Source organism: Saccostrea echinata, unplaced genomic scaffold (assembly GCF_033153115.1).
Source record: "Saccostrea echinata isolate AGI-Se365-2 ecotype Australia unplaced genomic scaffold, CSIRO_AGI_Sech_v1 ptg000057l, whole genome shotgun sequence".
NCBI classification, from domain to species: Eukaryota; Metazoa; Mollusca; class Bivalvia; order Ostreida; family Ostreidae; genus Saccostrea; species Saccostrea echinata.
The window spans coordinates 3,679,860-3,703,658 of record NW_026889806.1 but is presented as its reverse complement, the minus strand read 5'-3'; the positions used below and the strand labels follow the sequence as shown (position 1 = coordinate 3,703,658).

The following is a 23,799-nucleotide window of genomic DNA, read 5'->3' as shown; positions in this document are numbered from 1 at the left end:
TACTTTACACATACGTATATATAAATTTAACAAAAAATTACAAAAGTGTTTAAGGATTATTCATTAAAAGAAATAATAATTAAACTTGATTTTTCAAAAAAAAATTGTTTATCAAAATTTGTAAACCGCTTAACACATATTATTTATAATTACGGTACCGGAAAATCAGCTTAGTTATGATTATTGTCTCCGACAAGTAAAAGTAATAGTTGATAACTAAGCTTTTTACAGAATAATTGATTGACAGCAATTACAAAAATAATGTTATACAGATTTAATATCTAGATTTATCCTTCATCATATGAAATTTTACCTTTTATTTGTTTTGGTTAAGAGTTAACTGCCCTTTGTTTTGAAAAGTCCGGTAGGTGGCGACACGTCTATCCTCTGTTTTTAGAGGATAAAATCTATCCTCCAAAAACGGAGGCCGCCCAGACCTGTAGAAAATGGCCTCGGATGTAAGAGTCCGAGGTATGTAAGAAGTATAGGAACGTTAACCGAGGTTCTTATTAATCAGAGATGCATGGACCATGCTTCTAGCATGTTTCATTGAAACAGTCAAAGTTTCAGATGTTGCAATTTCAGAATGACCAGGTTAATATTTTTAGAGCAGGTTAAAGTTTTTAGAGCAGGCTTCTTTTCCAAGTAACTATAAGCCCTATATTGACCAAACTTGCATGGATTATACATCTAAGGTGCACATTACCAGGCTTGCTTCGGATGCTGGATTTGACCAACATTTTCCGCATGACTGACCAGGTTAAGTTTTTGGAGATGGTTCATTTTCAAGTAACTTTAAGCTATATGTTGACCAAACTTGTATGAATGATTCATCTACGGATGCACAATACTGGACTTAATTTGAATGCTGGATCTGACCTACATTATTCGGATGAGTGACCCAGTTAAGATTTTAGGAGCAGTATCATTTTCTAAAGAAACTATTAGCCCTATGGTGACCAAACCTGCATGGATGATATATACTGGTACAAGCTGACAAAGCAGGTGACAACGTTGTCTTTATTTGTAAGGATTTTTGTTTTAATATATTTTAGAGGCACTTGGATTAGTTCAGCAAATGGAAATCCAACTTATATTTTCCTTTCTAAGGAGGAAATCCTTCAAAATCATATGTCAGTTTTAAATATTTTAATTTTCCCAACAAACAAATTGAATTTGAATTACCATACCTAAACTGGATTCCTAAATTACATAAAAACCCTTACAAAGATACATAACGGGTTTCAGTAAATGTTCTACCAAGCCTTTTTTCCTTACTGCTCACTAAAATAGTAACAGCAGTGAAGGAGAAACTTTAGGAGTACTGTACAACAATACATTTGAGAAGTGGTGTAAATCAGATGTCTATACTTAAAAATTCCTAGCTATAGGAACTTTTTAAAAATTTGAAATCACAAAATTTTACCATAAGCATTAAGATGAAAACTTATTTTTCAACATTTTATACCGTTCACGGTAGCTCAGTCGGTAGAGCGAATCTCGGCCGCGACAGACCTAGGTCGATAAAAAATGGGTAGCAACTGTTCCTTCGCCATGCGCTCGGCACTTTGAAGTGAAAGTTGCGGGTCTTTCGGATGAGACCTTAAAAACCGAGGTCCCGTGCCACGGCAGGCGTTGGCACGATAAAGATCCCTCACTGCTCAATGGCCCTGAGTGCCGAGTAAAGGTCAAAATTTGAAGCCCTTCACCGGTATATGGTGACGTCTCTCTATGAGTGACAAATTCTCGAATGGGACGTAAAACAACATACAATCAATAAACACTTTATACAACCATTCACCACGATAAATTAAACTCTAAGCTTTTTGACATCATAGACATCTGCTTTTTCAATAAAAAATGGAACTCATATATTTACTTACTTTGTCATTGGTCATTTGCAAAAATATTTCGTTAAAACTACCCTTATTGTTCACACAAGTACTCCGAAGCTGATATTAAAAAGATGCTTGAGGTTCTGATTGACAATATTTATATCGTTTTTGGAGATCAAATCTTCGAACAATCAGGGAACTGTCGGAATTCCCATGCGTAATAACTGACCCCGTTATTAGCAGACTTATTTTTCTATTCATATTAAGCATAATTTATTCAATATCTCTTGCTGTGGCCTTCAATTCGACATTTAGATATATCGACGACGTTTTATCAATTCAATTAACAATATTCATTTTCATTCATAAGTTCATTCGATATATCCCTTTGAACCCAAAATAAAAGATACCTCAGAGTTTGACGCAAAGTTCTGTTTCATATTTGGATATATATTTTACTGGAAAAAGACGTTAGTGGTAACCTAACAACAAAACTATATGATACACGTGATCACTTCGACTTTTCTATTGTCAACTTTCCTTATTTATGTACCATTATCTCCTACATATGGAGTTTATGTCTCCTAGCTGATTCGACATAGAAGAGCACGCTCTATCTAAAACGAGGCAAGCTATTGACAAATAACTTGATGAAACAAGAATATCAACTGAGTTCTGATTGCTAGTATTTTTTTTAAGTTAGAGTATTCTGCTCCAGATCTTATATCAAATAAGTTAAAATTAATAGTGTATTACTCAATATGTGATCAATTCCAGCTTCTTAACATTTAAATAGGCCAAGATGTATTAACTCAAGACTGTTGCATTTATTTTTCACACTTATTCCGTGATTTCTGTTCATCAATACGATGTTGTAAATGTTATAAACGTGAGAAAATATGATACAATAAATGAAAATCATATCAAATAGAAGCTCGAATGTCAATGCAATATTAAAAAAATCATTTTGCTGAAATATGTTTTCATTCAGTGCAAATTAAAAACTCTAAGTCCAACTTATATGGCGAATTCTTATTCAAACGTATTCATTTCATTTCAGTTATATTGGGATTTTTAATGGTAATTTTGAATGCACATCTAACAATGCAACATGATACTAGTATCGTGCAGAAAAAGTCAACAGAGGAATCGCTATCTCCTGTTTTAGAAAAAGGTCAGTCATCGGAATTTACACGGTAGTCAACTCTGAACTTAAACAATAAATGTTTATATTATTCAAAGTAAACTACTAATATATTATCAATACATGTTTAAATAAGAAAATCTTCTACAGGTACAGCAAGAGACACAACCTCTCCATCAGATACAGCAAGTAGTGCTACTTCTCCAGTAGATACAGCAAGTGCCACTACATCTCTATCAGATACGACAAGAGACACATCTACATTAGATACAGCGATTGATGCTTCTTCTCTATCAGATACGGCAAAAGACGCTGCTTCTCCATCTGATACGGCAAATGACGCTGCTTCTCCCTCAGTTACAGCAAGTGACGCTACTTCTCCATCAGATAGAGCAAGTGACGCTTGTTCTCCATCATATACAGCAAGAGACACTACTTCTCCATCAGAAACAGCAGGTGACGCTACTTCTCCATCAGATACGGTAAGTGACTCTTCTTCTCCATCAGATACGGAAAGTGACACTACATCTCCAATATATACGGCAAGTGACGCTATTTTTTCACCAGACACAGTAAGTGACACTGCATCTCGATCAGATACAGCAAGTGCCCCACCATCTTCAACACATACAGAAATTGACACATCTCCATCTGATACAGTAAGTGACACATCATCTCAAATCGATACGGAAAGTGACTTTACTTTTCCATCAGATACAGCAAGTTACGCTACTTCTCCATCAAGTACAGCAAAGGCGACACCATTTCCCTCAGATACAACAAGTGACACATCCCCATCAGAAACAGTAAATGACACAATATCTCTAATAAATACGGCAAGTGACGCTACTTCTCCATCACATACAGGAAGTACCACATCTCAAACATATACAGCAAGTGACGCTCTTTCACCATCAGTTAAAGTAAGTGTCACTACTTCTTCAACTGATACAGCAAGTGATACTACTTATCCATCAGATACGGCAATTGAGATTTCTTCTCCATCAGATACAGCAAGTGATACTACTTCTCCATCACATACAGCAAGTAACACATCTCCAACATATACAGCACGTGACCCTCTTTCACCATCAGTTAAAGCAAATGCCACTACTTCTCCATCAGATACAGCAAGGGATACTACTTCTCCATCACATTCCGCAAGTGACGCTACTTTTCCATCAGATACAGCAAGTACCACATCATCTCCTTCAGATACATTTGACACATCTCCATCAGATACAGGAAGTGAGACATCTTCATTAGATACAGCAAGTGATAATTCTTCTCCATCAGGTACGGCAAGTGACGCTACTTCTCAATCAGATACAGCAAATTGCACTACATCGAAATCACATACAGCAAGTAACGCTATGACTCATATATCAGAAATATCTAGTGATATTTCAACTCATACAACAGAAAGTAGTACTTCATATCTTATAGCAGAAACAAAAAGAGATCCTACAACTCCAACAATAGAAAGGACAAGTGATACAATAACTCATACAACAGGAACAACAAGTGAAACTTCGTCAGAAAAAATAAGCGATACTACATTTCCTATAACAGAAACTAGTGATGCTACAACTTCCATAACAGACATAAGAAATGATACTTCAATTTCTATAACAGAAACAACAAGTGATACTATGACTACAACAACAGAAACAGCAAATGATCCTTCAACTGGAAGAGCAAGTTTTTTTACTACCCCTACAACAGTACCAACAATAAATACTATAAACACTTCAACAGAAACAACACGTGAGAAAGCAACTCCTACAAAAGAAACAACAAATGATACTACAACTCTTACAAAAGAAATATCAAGTGATACTCTCATTTCTACAAAAGAAACCAATGGTGATACTACAACTCCTGCAACAGAAAAAACAAGAGATACTATTACATCTACGATAGAGACAACAAGTTATTCAACAAGTTCTTCAATAAAAAAGAGTTATACTACAACCCAGAAAACAGAAACAGCAAGTGAAAATATAACAACTACAACTGAAACCAGTGATGCAAAAACTCCACTATTAGAAGCAAGTAATACTACAATTCTTACAACAGAAATAACAAGTAATACTATAGCTCCTACAACTGAAACAACAAGACATGCAATATCTCCTACATCAAGCATAACAAGTGGTACTACATCTTCAGCAACAGGAATAACAACTGTTACTTCAATTCCTACAATAGAAACAAGTGCTACTTTAATTTCTACAACAGAATCAACAAGTGATACTACAACTCTGAAAACAGAATTAACAAGTGAAATAACAACCCTGAGAACAGAAACAACAAGTGATACAGCAACTACTACAACTGAAACAAGTAGTGATGCTATTTATACTAAAACTGAAACAAGCGACACTGCATTTCCTACGACGGAAACAACAAGGGATACTACAACTACTACCTTGGAAACAACAATTTATTCAAAAACTCCTACAGTAGAAACAAGAAGTGATACTACAACGCCTACGAGAGAAACAGCAAGTGATACTACAACTCCTACAACAGAAACAACAAAAGTTGCTGCAAATCCTGCAACAGAAACTACAAGTGATTCAACAACTCCTACATCAGAAACACCAAGTGAAGCTACAACTCTTACAACAGAAATAACAAGTAATACTATAGCTCCTACAACTGAAACAACAAGACATGCAATATCTCCTACATCAAGCATAACAAGTGGTACTACATCTTCAGCAACAGGAATAACAACTGTTACTTCAATTCCTACAATAGAAACAAGTGCTACTTTAATTTCTACAACAGAATCATCAAGTGATACTACAACTCTGAAAACAGAATTAACAAGTGAAATAACAACCCTGAGAACAGAAACAACAAGAAATACAGCAACTACTACAACTGAAACAAGTAGTGATGCTATTTATACTAAAACTGAAACAAGCGACACTGCATTTCCTACGACGGAAACAACAAGGGATACTACAACTACTACCTTGGAAACAACAATTTATTCAAAAACTCCTACAGTAGAAACAAGAAGGAATACTACAACGCCTACGAGAGAAACAGCAAGTGATACTACAACTCCTACAACAGAAACAACAAAAGTTGCTGCAAATCCTGCAACAGAAACTACTAGTGATTCAACAACTCCTACATCAGAAACACCAAGTGTAGCTGCTACAACTCTTACAACAGAAATAACAAGTAATACTATAGCTCCTACAACTGAAACAACAAGTCATGCAATATCTCCTACATCAAGCATAACAAGTGGTACTACATCTTCAGCAACAGGAATAACAACTGTTACTTCAATTCCTACAACAGAAACAAGTGCTACTTTAATTTCTACAACAGAATCAACAAGTGATACTACAACTCTGAAAACAGAATTAACAAGTGAAATAACAACCCTGAGAACAGAAACAACAAGTGATACAGCAACTACTACAACTGAAACAAGTAGTGATGCTATTTATACTAAAACTGAAACAAGCGACACTGCATTTCCTACGACGGAAACAACAAGGGATACTACAACTACTACCTTGGAAACAACAATTTATTCAAAAACTCCTACAGTAGAAACAAGAAGGAATACTACAACGCCTACGAGAGAAACAGCAAGTGATACTACAACTCCTACAACAGAAACAACAAAAGTTGCTGCAAATCCTGCAACAGAAACTACAAGTGATTCAACAACTCCTACATCAGAAACACCAAGTGAAGCTACAACTCTTACAACAGAAATAACAAGTCATACTATAGCTCCTACAACTGAAACAACAAGACATGCAATATCTCCTACATCAAGCATAACAAGTGGTACTACATCTTCAGCAACAGGAATAACAACTGTTACTTCAATTCCTACAATAGAAACAAGTGCTACTTTAATTTCTACAACAGAATCAACAAGTGATACTACAACTCTGAAAACAGAATTAACAAGTGAAATAACAACCCTGAGAACAGAAACAACAAGAAATACAGCAACTACTACAACTGAAACAAGTAGTGATGCTATTTATACTAAAACTGAAACAAGCGACACTGCATTTCCTACGACGGAAACAACAAGGGATACTACAACTACTACCTTGGAAACAACAATTTATTCAAAAACTCCTACAGTAGAAACAAGAAGGAATACTACAACGCCTACGAGAGAAACAGCAAGTGATACTACAACTCCTACAACAGAAACAACAAAAGTTGCTGCAAATCCTGCAACAGAAACTACTAGTGATTCAACAACTCCTACATCAGAAACACCAAGTGTAGCTGCTACAACTCTTACAACAGAAATAACAAGTAATACTATAGCTCCTACAACTGAAACAACAAGACATGCAATATCTCCTACATCAAGCATAACAAGTGGTACTACATCTTCAGCAACAGGAATAACAACTGTTACTTCAATTCCTACAATAGAAACAAGTGCTACTTTAATTTCTACAACAGAATCATCAAGTGATACTACAACTCTGAAAACAGAATTAACAAGTGAAATAACAACCCTGAGAACAGAAATAACAAGAAATACAGCAACTACTACAACTGAAACAAGTAGTGATGCTATTTATACTAAAACTGAAACAAGCGACACTGCATTTCCTACGACGGAAACAACAAGGGATACTACAACTACTACCTTGGAAACAACAATTTATTCAAAAACTCCTACAGTAGAAACAAGAAGTGATACTACAACGCCTACGAGAGAAACAGCAAGTGATACTACAACTCCTACAACAGAAACAACAAAAGTTGCTGCAAATCCTGCAACAGAAACTACAAGTGATTCAACAACTCCTACATCAGAAACACCAAGTGAAGCTACAACTCTTACAACAGAAATAACAAGTCATACTATAGCTCCTACAACTGAAACAACAAGACATGCAATATCTCCTACATCAAGCATAACAAGTGGTACTACATCTTCAGCAACAGGAATAACAACTGTTACTTCAATTCCTACAATAGAAACAAGTGCTACTTTAATTTCTACAACAGAATCATCAAGTGATACTACAACTCTGAAAACAGAATTAACAAGTGAAATAACAACCCTGAGAACAGAAACAACAAGAAATACAGCAACTACTACAACTGAAACAAGTAGTGATGCTATTTATACTAAAACTGAAACAAGCGACACTGCATTTCCTACGACGGAAACAACAAGGGATACTACAACTACTACCTTGGAAACAACAATTTATTCAAAAACTCCTACAGTAGAAACAAGAAGGAATACTACAACGCCTACGAGAGAAACAGCAAGTGATACTACAACTCCTACAACAGAAACAACAAAAGTTGCTGCAAATCCTGCAACAGAAACTACAAGTGATTCAACAACTCCTACATCAGAAACACCAAGTGTAGCTGCTACAACTCTTACAACAGAAATAACAAGTAATACTATAGCTCCTACAACTGAAACAACAAGACATGCAATATCTCCTACATCAAGCATAACAAGTGGTACTACATCTTCAGCAACAGGAATAACAACTGTTACTTCAATTCCTACAACAGAAACAAGTGCTACTTTAATTTCTACAACAGAATCATCAAGTGATACTACAACTCTGAAAACAGAATTAACAAGTGAAATAACAACCCTGAGAACAGAAACAACAAGAAATACAGCAACTACTACAACTGAAACAAGTAGTGATGCTATTTATACTAAAACTGAAACAAGCGACACTGCATTTCCTACGACGGAAACAACAAGGGATACTACAACTACTACCTTGGAAACAACAATTTATTCAAAAACTCCTACAGTAGAAACAAGAAGGAATACTACAACGCCTACGAGAGAAACAGCAAGTGATACTACAACTCCTACAACAGAAACAACAAAAGTTGCTGCAAATCCTGCAACAGAAACTACTAGTGATTCAACAACTCCTACATCAGAAACACCAAGTGTAGCTGCTACAACTCTTACAACAGAAATAACAAGTAATACTATAGCTCCTACAACTGAAACAACAAGTCATGCAATATCTCCTACATCAAGCATAACAAGTGGTACTACATCTTCAGCAACAGGAATAACAACTGTTACTTCAATTCCTACAACAGAAACAAGTGCTACTTTAATTTCTACAACAGAATCAACAAGTGATACTACAACTCTGAAAACAGAATTAACAAGTGAAATAACAACCCTGAGAACAGAAACAACAAGTGATACAGCAACTACTACAACTGAAACAAGTAGTGATGCTATTTATACTAAAACTGAAACAAGCGACACTGCATTTCCTACGACGGAAACAACAAGGGATACTACAACTACTACCTTGGAAACAACAATTTATTCAAAAACTCCTACAGTAGAAACAAGAAGTGATACTACAACGCCTACGAGAGAAACAGCAAGTGATACTACAACTCCTACAACAGAAACAACAAAAGTTGCTGCAAATCCTGCAACAGAAACTACAAGTGATTCAACAACTCCTACATCAGAAACACCAAGTGAAGCTACAACACTTACAACAGAAATAACAAGTCATACTATAGCTCCTACAACTGAAACAACAAGACATGCAATATCTCCTACATCAAGCATAACAAGTGGTACTACATCTTCAGCAACAGGAATAACAACTGTTACTTCAATTCCTACAATAGAAACAAGTGCTACTTTAATTTCTACAACAGAATCATCAAGTGATACTACAACTCTGAAAACAGAATTAACAAGTGAAATAACAACCCTGAGAACAGAAACAACAAGAAATACAGCAACTACTACAACTGAAACAAGTAGTGATGCTATTTATACTAAAACTGAAACAAGCGACACTGCATTTCCTACGACGGAAACAACAAGGGATACTACAACTACTACCTTGGAAACAACAATTTATTCAAAAACTCCTACAGTAGAAACAAGAAGGAATACTACAACGCCTACGAGAGAAACAGCAAGTGATACTACAACTCCTACAACAGAAACAACAAAAGTTGCTGCAAATCCTGCAACAGAAACTACAAGTGATTCAACAACTCCTACATCAGAAACACCAAGTGTAGCTGCTACAACTCTTACAACAGAAATAACAAGTAATACTATAGCTCCTACAACTGAAACAACAAGTCATGCAATATCTCCTACATCAAGCATAACAAGTGGTACTACATCTTCAGCAACAGGAATAACAACTGTTACTTCAATTCCTACAACAGAAACAAGTGCTACTTTAATTTCTACAACAGAATCAACAAGTGATACTACAACTCTGAAAACAGAATTAACAAGTGAAATAACAACCCTGAGAACAGAAACAACAAGTGATACAGCAACTACTACAACTGAAACAAGTAGTGATGCTATTTATACTAAAACTGAAACAAGCGACACTGCATTTCCTACGACGGAAACGACAAGGGATACTACAACTACTACCTTGGAAACAGCAATTTATTCAAAAACTCCTACAGTAGAAACAAGAAGTGATACTACAACGCCTACGAGAGAAACAGCAAGTGATACTACAACTCCTACAACAGAAACAACAAAAGTTGCTGCAAATCCTGCAACAGAAACTACAAGTGATTCAACAACTCCTACATCAGAAACACCAAGTGTAGCTGCTACAACTCTTACAACAGAAATAACAAGTAATACTATAGCTCCTACAACTGAAACAACAAGTCATGCAATATCTCCTACATCAAGCATAACAAGTGGTACTACATCTTCAGCAACAGGAATAACAACTGTTACTTCAATTCCTACAATAGAAACAAGTGCTACTTTAATTTCTACAACAGAATCAACAAGTGATACTACAACTCTGAAAACAGAATTAACAAGTGAAATAACAACCCTGAGAACAGAAACAACAAGTGATACAGCAACTACTACAACTGAAACAAGTAGTGATGCTATTTATACTAAAACTGAAACAAGCGACACTGCATTTCCTACGACGGAAACGACAAGGGATACTACAACTACTACCTTGGAAACAACAATTTATTCAAAAACTCCTACAGTAGAAACAAGAAGTGATACTACAACGCCTACGAGAGAAACAGCAAGTGATACTACAACTCCTACAACAGAAACAACAAAAGTTGCTGCAAATCCTGCAACAGAAACTACTAGTGATTCAACAACTCCTACATCAGAAACACCAAGTGTAGCTGCTACAACTCTTACAACAGAAATAACAAGTAATACTATAGCTCCTACAACTGAAACAACAAGTCATGCAATATCTCCTACATCAAGCATAACAAGTGGTACTACATCTTCAGCAACAGGAATAACAACTGTTACTTCAATTCCTACAATAGAAACAAGTGCTACTTTAATTTCTACAACAGAATCAACAAGTGATACTACAACTCTGAAAACAGAATTAACAAGTGAAATAACAACCCTGAGAACAGAAACAACAAGTGATACAGCAACTACTACAACTGAAACAAGTAGTGATGCTATTTATACTAAAACTGAAACAAGCGACACTGCATTTCCTACGACGGAAACGACAAGGGATACTACAACTACTACCTTGGAAACAACAATTTATTCAAAAACTCCTACAGTAGAAAGAAGAAGTGATACTACAACGCCTACGAGAGAAACAGCAAGTGATACTACAACTCCTACAACAGAAACAACAAAAGTTGCTGCAAATCCTGCAACAGAAACTACTAGTGATTCAACAACTCCTACATCAGAAACACCAAGTGTAGCTGCTACAACTCTTACAACAGAAATAACAAGTAATACTATAGCTCCTACAACTGAAACAACAAGTCATGCAATATCTCCTACATCAAGCATAACAAGTGGTACTACATCTTCAGCAACAGGAATAACAACTGTTACTTCAATTCCTACAACAGAAACAAGTGCTACTTTAATTTCTACAACAGAATCAACAAGTGATACTACAACTCTGAAAACAGAATTAACAAGTGAAATAACAACCCTGAGAACAGAAACAACAAGTGATACAGCAACTACTACAACTGAAACAAGTAGTGATGCTATTTATACTAAAACTGAAACAAGCGACACTGCATTTCCTACGACGGAAACGACAAGGGATACTACAACTACTACCTTGGAAACAGCAATTTATTCAAAAACTCCTACAGTAGAAACAAGAAGTGATACTACAACGCCTACGAGAGAAACAGCAAGTGATACTACAACTCCTACAACAGAAACAACAAAAGTTGCTGCAAATCCTGCAACAGAAACTACAAGTGATTCAACAACTCCTACATCAGAAACACCAAGTGTAGCTGCTACAACTCTTACAACAGAAATAACAAGTAATACTATAGCTCCTACAACTGAAACAACAAGTCATGCAATATCTCCTACATCAAGCATAACAAGTGGTACTACATCTTCAGCAACAGGAATAACAACTGTTACTTCAATTCCTACAATAGAAACAAGTGCTACTTTAATTTCTACAACAGAATCAACAAGTGATACTACAACTCTGAAAACAGAATTAACAAGTGAAATAACAACCCTGAGAACAGAAACAACAAGTGATACAGCAACTACTACAACTGAAACAAGTAGTGATGCTATTTATACTAAAACTGAAACAAGCGACACTGCATTTCCTACGACGGAAACGACAAGGGATACTACAACTACTACCTTGGAAACAACAATTTATTCAAAAACTCCTACAGTAGAAACAAGAAGTGATACTACAACGCCTACGAGAGAAACAGCAAGTGATACTACAACTCCTACAACAGAAACAACAAAAGTTGCTGCAAATCCTGCAACAGAAACTACTAGTGATTCAACAACTCCTACATCAGAAACACCAAGTGTAGCTGCTACAACTCTTACAACAGAAATAACAAGTAATACTATAGCTCCTACAACTGAAACAACAAGTCATGCAATATCTCCTACATCAAGCATAACAAGTGGTACTACATCTTCAGCAACAGGAATAACAACTGTTACTTCAATTCCTACAATAGAAACAAGTGCTACTTTAATTTCTACAACAGAATCAACAAGTGATACTACAACTCTGAAAACAGAATTAACAAGTGAAATAACAACCCTGAGAACAGAAACAACAAGTGATACAGCAACTACTACAACTGAAACAAGTAGTGATGCTATTTATACTAAAACTGAAACAAGCGACACTGCATTTCCTACGACGGAAACGACAAGGGATACTACAACTACTACCTTGGAAACAACAATTTATTCAAAAACTCCTACAGTAGAAACAAGAAGTGATACTACAACGCCTACGAGAGAAACAGCAAGTGATACTACAACTCCTACAACAGAAACAACAAAAGTTGCTGCAAATCCTGCAACAGAAACTACTAGTGATTCAACAACTCCTACATCAGAAACACCAAGTGTAGCTGCTACAACTCTTACAACAGAAATAACAAGTAATACTATAGCTCCTACAACTGAAACAACAAGTCATGCAATATCTCCTACATCAAGCATAACAAGTGGTACTACATCTTCAGCAACAGGAATAACAACTGTTACTTCAATTCCTACAATAGAAACAAGTGCTACTTTAATTTCTACAACAGAATCAACAAGTGATACTACAACTCTGAAAACAGAATTAACAAGTGAAATAACAACCCTGAGAACAGAAACAACAAGTGATACAGCAACTACTACAACTGAAACAAGTAGTGATGCTATTTATACTAAAACTGAAACAAGCGACACTGCATTTCCTACGACGGAAACGACAAGGGATACTACAACTACTACCTTGGAAACAACAATTTATTCAAAAACTCCTACAGTAGATACAAGAAGTGATACTACAACGCCTACGAGAGAAACAGCAAGTGATACTACAACTCCTACAACAGAAACAACAAAAGTTGCTGCAAATCCTGCAACAGAAACTACTAGTGATTCAACAACTCCTACATCAGAAACACCAAGTGTAGCTGCTACAACTCTTACAACAGAAATAACAAGTAATACTATAGCTCCTACAACTGAAACAACAAGTCATGCAATATCTCCTACATCAAGCATAACAAGTGGTACTACATCTTCAGCAACAGGAATAACAACTGTTACTTCAATTCCTACAACAGAAACAAGTGCTACTTTAATTTCTACAACAGAATCAACAAGTGATACTACAACTCTGAAAACAGAATTAACAAGTGAAATAACAACCCTGAGAACAGAAACAACAAGTAATGCAGCAACTACTACAACTGAAACAAGTAGTGATGCTATTTATACTAAAACTGAAACAAGCGACACTGCATTTCCTACGACGGAAACGACAAGGGATACTACAACTACTACCTTGGAAACAACAATTTATTCAAAAACTCCTACAGTAGAAACAAGAAGTGATACTACAACGCCTACGAGAGAAACAGCAAGTGATACTACAACTCCTACAACAGAAACAACAAAAGTTGCTGCAAATCCTGCAACAGAAACTACTAGTGATTCAACAACTCCTACATCAGAAACACCAAGTGTAGCTGCTACAACTCTTACAACAGAAATAACAAGTAATACTATAGCTCCTACAACTGAAACAACAAGTCATGCAATATCTCCTACATCAAGCATAACAAGTGGTACTACATCTTCAGCAACAGGAATAACAACTGTTACTTCAATTCCTACAATAGAAACAAGTGCTACTTTAATTTCTACAACAGAATCAACAAGTGATACTACAACTCTGAAAACAGAATTAACAAGTGAAATAACAACCCTGAGAACAGAAACAGCAAGTGATACAGCAACTACTACAACTGAAACAAGTAGTGATGCTATTTATACTAAAACTGAAACAAGCGACACTGCATTTCCTACGACGGAAACAACAAGGGATACTACAACTACTACCTTGGAAACAACAATTTATTCAAAAACTCCTACAGTAGAAACAAGAAGTGATACTACAACGCCTACGAGAGAAACAGCAAGTGATACTACAACTCCTACAACAGAAACAACAAAAGTTGCTGCAAATCCTGCAACAGAAACTACAAGTGATTCAACAACTCCTACATCAGAAACACCAAGTGTAGCTGCTACAACTCTTACAACAGAAATAACAAGTAATACTATAGCTCCTACAACTGAAACAACAAGACATGCAATATCTCCTACATCAAGCATAACAAGTGGTACTACATCTTCAGCAACAGGAATAACAACTGTTACTTCAATTCCTACAACAGAAACAAGTGCTACTTTAATTTCTACAACAGAATCATCAAGTGATACTACAACTCTGAAAACAGAATTAACAAGTGAAATAACAACCCTGAGAACAGAAACAACAAGTGATACAGCAACTACTACAACTGAAACAAGTAGTGATGCTATTTATACTAAAACTGAAACAAGCGACACTGCATTTCCTACGACGGAAACGACAAGGGATACTACAACTACTACCTTGGAAACAACAATTTATTCAAAAACTCCTACAGTAGAAACAAGAAGTGATACTACAACGCCTACGAGAGAAACAGCAAGTGATACTACAACTCCTACAACAGAAACAACAAAAGTTGCTGCAAATCCTGCAACAGAAACTACAAGTGATTCAACAACTCCTACATCAGAAACACCAAGTGTAGCTGCTACAACTCTTACAACAGAAATAACAAGTAATACTATAGCTCCTACAACTGAAACAACAAGTCATGCAATATCTCCTACATCAAGCATAACAAGTGGTACTACATCTTCAGCAACAGGAATAACAACTGTTACTTCAATTCCTACAATAGAAACAAGTGCTACTTTAATTTCTACAACAGAATCAACAAGTGATACTACAACTCTGAAAACAGAATTAACAAGTGAAATAACAACCCTGAGAACAGAAACAACAAGTGATACAGCAACTACTACAACTGAAACAAGTAGTGATGCTATTTATACTAAAACTGAAACAAGCGACACTGCATTTCCTACGACGGAAACAACAAGGGATACTACAACTACTACCTTGGAAACAACAATTTATTCAAAAACTCCTACAGTAGAAACAAGAAGTGATACTACAACGCCTACGAGAGAAACAGCAAGTGATACTACAACTCCTACAACAGAAACAACAAAAGTTGCTGCAAATCCTGCAACAGAAACTACAAGTGATTCAACAACTCCTACATCAGAAACACCAAGTGTAGCTGCTACAACTCTTACAACAGAAATAACAAGTAATACTATAGCTCCTACAACTGAAACAACAAGACATGCAATATCTCCTACATCAAGCATAACAAGTGGTACTACATCTTCAGCAACAGGAATAACAACTGTTACTTCAATTCCTACAACAGAAACAAGTGCTACTTTAATTTCTACAACAGAATCATCAAGTGATACTACAACTCTGAAAACAGAATTAACAAGTGAAATAACAACCCTGAGAACAGAAACAACAAGTGATACAGCAACTACTACAACTGAAACAAGTAGTGATGCTATTTATACTAAAACTGAAACAAGCGACACTGCATTTCCTACGACGGAAACGACAAGGGATACTACAACTACTACCTTGGAAACAACAATTTATTCAAAAACTCCTACAGTAGAAACAAGAAGTGATACTACAACGCCTACGAGAGAAACAGCAAGTGATACTACAACTCCTACAACAGAAACAACAAAAGTTGCTGCAAATCCTGCAACAGAAACTACAAGTGATTCAACAACTCCTACATCAGAAACACCAAGTGTAGCTGCTACAACTCTTACAACAGAAATAACAAGTAATACTATAGCTCCTACAACTGAAACAACAAGTCATGCAATATCTCCTACATCAAGCATAACAAGTGGTACTACATCTTCAGCAACAGGAATAACAACTGTTACTTCAATTCCTACAATAGAAACAAGTGCTACTTTAATTTCTACAACAGAATCAACAAGTGATACTACAACTCTGAAAACAGAATTAACAAGTGAAATAACAACCCTGAGAACAGAAACAACAAGTGATACAGCAACTACTACAACTGAAACAAGTAGTGATGCTATTTATACTAAAACTGAAACAAGCGACACTGCATTTCCTACGACGGAAACAACAAGGGATACTACAACTACTACCTTGGAAACAACAATTTATTCAAAAACTCCTACAGTAGAAACAAGAAGTGATACTACAACGCCTACGAGAGAAACAGCAAGTGATACTACAACTCCTACAACAGAAACAACAAAAGTTGCTGCAAATCCTGCAACAGAAACTACAAGTGATTCAACAACTCCTACATCAGAAACACCAAGTGTAGCTGCTACAACTCTTACAACAGAAATAACAAGTAATACTATAGCTCCTACAACTGAAACAACAAGTCATGCAATATCTCCTACATCAAGCATAACAAGTGGTACTACATCTTCAGCAACAGGAATAACAACTATTACTTCAATTCCTACAATAGAAACAAGTGCTACTTTAATTTCTACAACAGAATCAACAAGTGATACTACAACTCTGAAAACAGAATTAACAAGTGAAATAACAACCCTGAGAACAGAAACAACAAGTGATACAGCAACTACTACAACTGAAACAAGTAGTGATGCTATTTATACTAAAACTGAAACAAGCGACACTGCATTTCCTACGACGGAAACAACAAGGGATACTACAACTACTACCTTGGAAACAACAATTTATTCAAAAACTCCTACAGTAGAAACAAGAAGTGATACTACAACGCCTACGAGAGAAACAGCAAGTGATACTACAACTCCTACAACAGAAACAACAAAAGTTGCTGCAAATCCTGCAACAGAAACTACAAGTGATTCAACAACTCCTACATCAGAAACACCAAGTGTAGCTGCTACAACTCTTACAACAGAAATAACAAGTAATACTATAGCTCCTACAACTGAAACAACAAGACATGCAATATCTCCTACATCAAGCATAACAAGTGGTACTACATCTTCAGCAACAGGAATAACAACTGTTACTTCAATTCCTACAATAGAAACAAGTGCTACTTTAATTTCTACAACAGAATCATCAAGTGATACTACAACTCTGAAAACAGAATTAACAAGTGAAATAACAACCCTGAGAACAGAAACAACAAGTGATGCAGCAACTACTACAACTGAAACAAGTAGTGATGCTATTTATACTAAAACTGAAACAAGCGACACTGCATTTCCTACGACGGAAACGACAAGGGATACTACAACTACTACCTTGGAAACAACAATTTATTCAAAAACTCCTACAGTAGAAACAAGAAGTGATACTACAACGCCTACGAGAGAAACAGCAAGTGATACTACAACTCCTACAACAGAAACAACAAAAGTTGCTGCAAATCCTGCAACAGAAACTACAAGTGATTCAACAACTCCTACATCAGAAACACCAAGTGTAGCTGCTACAACTCTTACAACAGAAATAACAAGTAATACTATAGCTCCTACAACTGAAACAACAAGTCATGCAATATCTCCTACATCAAGCATAACAAGTGGTACTACATCTTCAGCAACAGGAATAACAACTATTACTTCAATTCCTACAATAGAAACAAGTGCTACTTTAATTTCTACAACAGAATCAACAAGTGATATTACAACTCTGAAAACAGAATTAACAAGTGAAATAACAACCCTGAGAACAGAAACAACAAGTGATACAGCAACTACTACAACTGAAACAAGTAGTGATGCTATTTATACTAAAACTGAAACAAGCGACACTGCATTTCCTACGACGGAAACAACAAGGGATACTACAACTACTACCTTGGAAACAACAATTTATTCAAAAACTCCTACAGTAGAAACAAGAAGTGATACTACAACGCCTACGAGAGAAACAGCAAGTGATACTACAACTCCTACAACAGAAACAACAAAAGTTGCTGCAAATCCTGCAACAGAAACTACAAGTGATTCAACAACTCCTACATCAGAAACACCAAGTGTAGCTGCTACAACTCTTACAACAGAAATAACAAGTAATACTATAGCTCCTACAACTGAAACAACAAGACATGCAATATCTCCTACATCAAGCATAACAAGTGGTACTACATCTTCAGCAACAGGAATAACAACTGTTACTTCAATTCCTACAACAGAAACAAGTGCTACTTTAATTTCTACAACAGAATCATCAAGTGATACTACAACTCTGAAAACAGAATTAACAAGTGAAATAACAACCCTGAGAACAGAAACAACAAGTGATACAGCAACTACTACAACTGAAACAAGTAGTGATGCTATTTATACTAAAACTGAAACAAGCGACACTGCATTTCCTACGACGGAAACGAGAAGGGATACTACAACTACTACCTTGGAAACAACAATTTATTCAAAAACTCCTACAGTAGAAACAAGAAGTGATACTACAACGCCTACGAGAGAAACAGCAAGTGATACTACAACTCCTACAACAGAAACAACAAAAATTGCTGCAAATCCTGCAACAGAAACTACTAGTGATTCAACAACTCCTACATCAGAAACACCAAGTGTAGCTGCTACAACTCTTACAACAGAAATAACAAGTAATACTATAGCTCCTACAACTGAAACAACAAGTCATGCAATATCTCCTACATCAAGCATAACAAGTGGTACTACATCTTCAGCAACAGGAATAACAACTATTACTTCAATTCCTACAATAGAAACAAGTGCTACTTTAATTTCTACAACAAAATCAACAAGTGATACTACAACTCTGAAAACAGAATTAACAAGTGAAATAACAACCCTGAGAACAGAAACAACAAGTGATACAGCAACTACTACAACTGAAACAAGTAGTGATGCTATTTATACTAAAACTGAAACAAGCGACACTGCATTTCCTACGACGGAAACAACAAGGGATACTACAACTACTACCTTGGAAACAACAATTTATTCAAAAACTCCTACAGTAGAAACAAGAAGTGATACTACAACGCCTACGAGAGAAACAGCAAGTGATACTACAACTCCTACAACAGAAACAACAAAAGTTGCTGCAAATCCTGCAACAGAAACTACAAGTGATTCAACAACTCCTACATCAGAAACACCAAGTGTAGCTGTTACAACTCTTACAACAGATATAACAAGTAATACTATAGCTCCTACAACTGAAACAACAAGTCATGCAATATCTCCTACATCAAGCATAACAAGTGGTACTACATCTTCAGCAACAGGAATAACAACTGTTACTTCAATTCCTACAACAGAAACAAGTGCTACTTTAATTTCTACAACAGAATCATCAAGTGATACTACAACTCTGAAAACAGAATTAACAAGTGAAATAACAACCCTGAGAACAGAAACAACAAGTGATACAGCAACTACTACAACTGAAACAAGTAGTGATGCTATTTATACTAAAACTGAAACAAGCGACACTGCATTTCCTACGACGGAAACGACAAGGGATACTACAATTACTACCTTGGAAACAACAATTTATTCAAAAACTCCTACAGTAGAAACAAGAAGTGATACTACAACGCCTACGAGAGAAACAGCAAGTGATACTACAACTCCTACAACAGAAACAACAAAAGTTGCTGCAAATCCTGCAACAGAAACTACAAGTGATTCAACAACTCCTACATCAGAAACACCAAGTGTAGCTGCTACAACTCTTACAACAGAAATAACAAGTAATACTATAGCTCCTACAACTGAAACAACAAGTCATGCAATATCTCCTACATCAAGCATAACAAGTGGTACTACATCTTCAGCAACAGGAATAACAACTATTACTTCAATTCCTACAATAGAAACAAGTGCTACTTTAATTTCTACAACAGAATCAACAAGTGATACTACAACTCTGAAAACAGAATTAACAAGTGAAATAACAACCCTGAGAACAGAAACAACAAGTGATACAGCAACTACTACAACTGAAACAAGTAGTGATGCTATTTATACTAAAACTGAAACAAGCGACACTGCATTTCCTACGACGGAAACAACAAGGGATACTACAACTACTACCTTGGAAACAACAATTTATTCAAAAACTCCTACAGTAGAAACAAGAAGTGATACTACAACGCCTACGAGAGAAACAGCAAGTGATACTACAACTCCTACAACAGAAACAACAAAAGTTGCTGCAAATCCTGCAACAGAAACTACAAGTGATTCAACAACTCCTACATCAGAAACACCAAGTGTAGTTGCTACAACTCTTACAACAGAAATAACAAGTAATACTATAGCTCCTACAACTGAAACAACAAGACATGCAATATCTCCTACATCAAGCATAACAAGTGGTACTACATCTTCAGCAACAGGAATAACAACTGTTACTTCAATTCCTACAACAGAAACAAGTGCTACTTTAATTTCTACAACAGAATCATCAAGTGATACTACAACTCTGAAAACAGAATTAACAAGTGAAATAACAACCCTGAGAACAGAAACAACAAGTGATACAGCAACTACTACAACTGAAACAAGTAGTGATGCTATTTATACTAAAACTGAAACAAGCGACACTGCATTTCCTACGACGGAAACGACAAGGGATACTACAATTACTACCTTGGAAACAACAATTTATTCAAAAACTCCTACAGTAGAAACAAGAAGTGATACTACAACGCCTACGAGAGAAACAGCAAGTGATACTACAACTCCTACAACAGAAACAACAAAAGTTGCTGCAAATCCTGCAACAGAAACTACAAGTGATTCAACAACTCCTACATCAGAAACACCAAGTGTAGCTGCTACAACTCTTACAACAGAAATAACAAGTAATACTATAGCTCCTACAACTGAAACAACAAGTCATGCAATATCTCCTACATCAAGCATAACAAGTGGTACTACATCTTCAGCAACAGGAATAACAACTGTTACTTCAATTCCTACAATAGAAACAAGTGCTACTTTAATTTCTACAAAAGAATCAACAAGTGATACTACAACTCTGAAAACAGAATTAACAAGTGAAATAACAACCCTGAGAACAGAAACAACAAGTGATACAGCAACTACTACAACTGAAACAAGTAGTGATGCTATTTATACTAAAACTAAAACAAGCGACACTGCATTTCCTACGACGGAAACAACAAGGGATACTACAACTACTACCTTGGAAACAACAATTTATTCAAAAACTCCTACAGTAGAAACAAGAAGTGATACTACAACGCCTACGAGAGAAACAGCAAGTGATACTACAACTCCTACAACAGAAACAACAAAAGTTGCTGCAAATCCTGCAACAGAAACTACAAGTGATTCAACAACTCCTACATCAGAAACACCAAGTGTAGCTGCTACAACTCTTACAACAGAAATAACAAGTAATACTATAGCTCCTACAACTGAAACAACAAGACATGCAATATCTCCTACATCAAGCATAACAAGTGGTACTACATCTTCAGCAACAGGAATAACAACTGTTACTTCAATTCCTACAACAGAAACAAGTGCTACTTTAATTTCTACAACAGAATCATCAAGTGATACTACAACTCTGAAAACAGAATTAACAAGTGAAATAACAACCCTGAGAACAGAAACAACAAGTGATACAGCAACTACTACAACTGAAACAAGTAGTGATGCTATTTATACTAAAACTGAAACAAGCGACACTGCATTTCCTACGACGGAAACAACAAGGGATACTACAACTACTACCTTGGAAACAACAATTTATTCAAAAACTCCTACAGTAGAAACAAGAAGTGATACTACAACGCCTACGAGAGAAACAGCAAGTGATACTACAACTCCTACAACAGAAACAACAAAAGTTGCTGCAAATCCTGCAACAGAAACTACAAGTGATTCAACAACTCCTACATCAGAAACACCAAGTGTAGCTGCTACAACTCTTACAACAGAAATAACAAGTAATACTATAGCTCCTACAACTGAAACAACAAGACATGCAATATCTCCTACATCAAGCATAACAAGTGGTACTACATCTTCAGCAACAGGAATAACAACTGTTACTTCAATTCCTACAACAGAAACAAGTGCTACTTTAATTTCTACAACAGAATCATCAAGTGATACTACAACTCTGAAAACAGAATTAACAAGTGAAATAACAACCCTGAGAACAGAAACAACAAGTGATACAGCAACTACTACAACTGAAACAAGTAGTGATGCTATTTATACTAAAACTGAAACAAGCGACACTGCATTTCCTACGACGGAAACAACAAGGGATACTACAACTACTACCTTGGAAACAACAATTTATTCAAAAACTCCTACAGTAGAAACAAGAAGTGATACTACAACGCCTACGAGAGAAACAGCAAGTGATACTACAACTCCTACAACAGAAACAACAAAAGTTGCTGCAAATCCTGCAACAGAAACTACAAGTGATTCAACAACTCCTACATCAGAAACACCAAGTGTAGCTGCTACAACTCTTACAACAGAAATAACAAGTAATACTATAGCTCCTACAACTGAAACAACAAGACATGCAATATCTCCTACATCAAGCATAACAAGTGGTACTACATCTTCAGCAACAGGAATAACAACTGTTACTTCAATTCCTACAATAGAAACAAGTGCTACTTTAATTTCTACAACAGAATCATCAAGTGATACTACAACTCTGAAAACAGAATTAACAAGTGAAATAACAACCCTGAGAACAGAAACAACAAGTGATACAGCAACTACTACAACTGAAACAAGTAGTGATGCTATTTATACTAAAACTGAAACAAGCGACACTGCATTTCCTACGACGGAAACACAAGGGATAC

At 35.9% G+C, this 23,799-nt stretch overlaps 1 protein-coding gene across 1 annotated transcript in view; it reads left to right on the top strand.

Annotated features, from left to right (window-relative positions):
- Window positions 1–2,939: 2,939 nt before the first annotated feature.
- Window positions 2,940–23,799, top strand: part of LOC133174057 (mucin-3B-like) — a 29,257-nt gene continuing 8,397 nt past the window's right edge. The window contains exons 1-2 of the mRNA XM_061309098.1: window positions 2,940–3,009; window positions 3,130–23,727. Coding sequence (XP_061165082.1) covers window positions 2,940–3,009; window positions 3,130–23,727 — 20,668 coding nt within the window. The remainder of the gene's footprint in view (window positions 3,010–3,129; window positions 23,728–23,799) is intronic.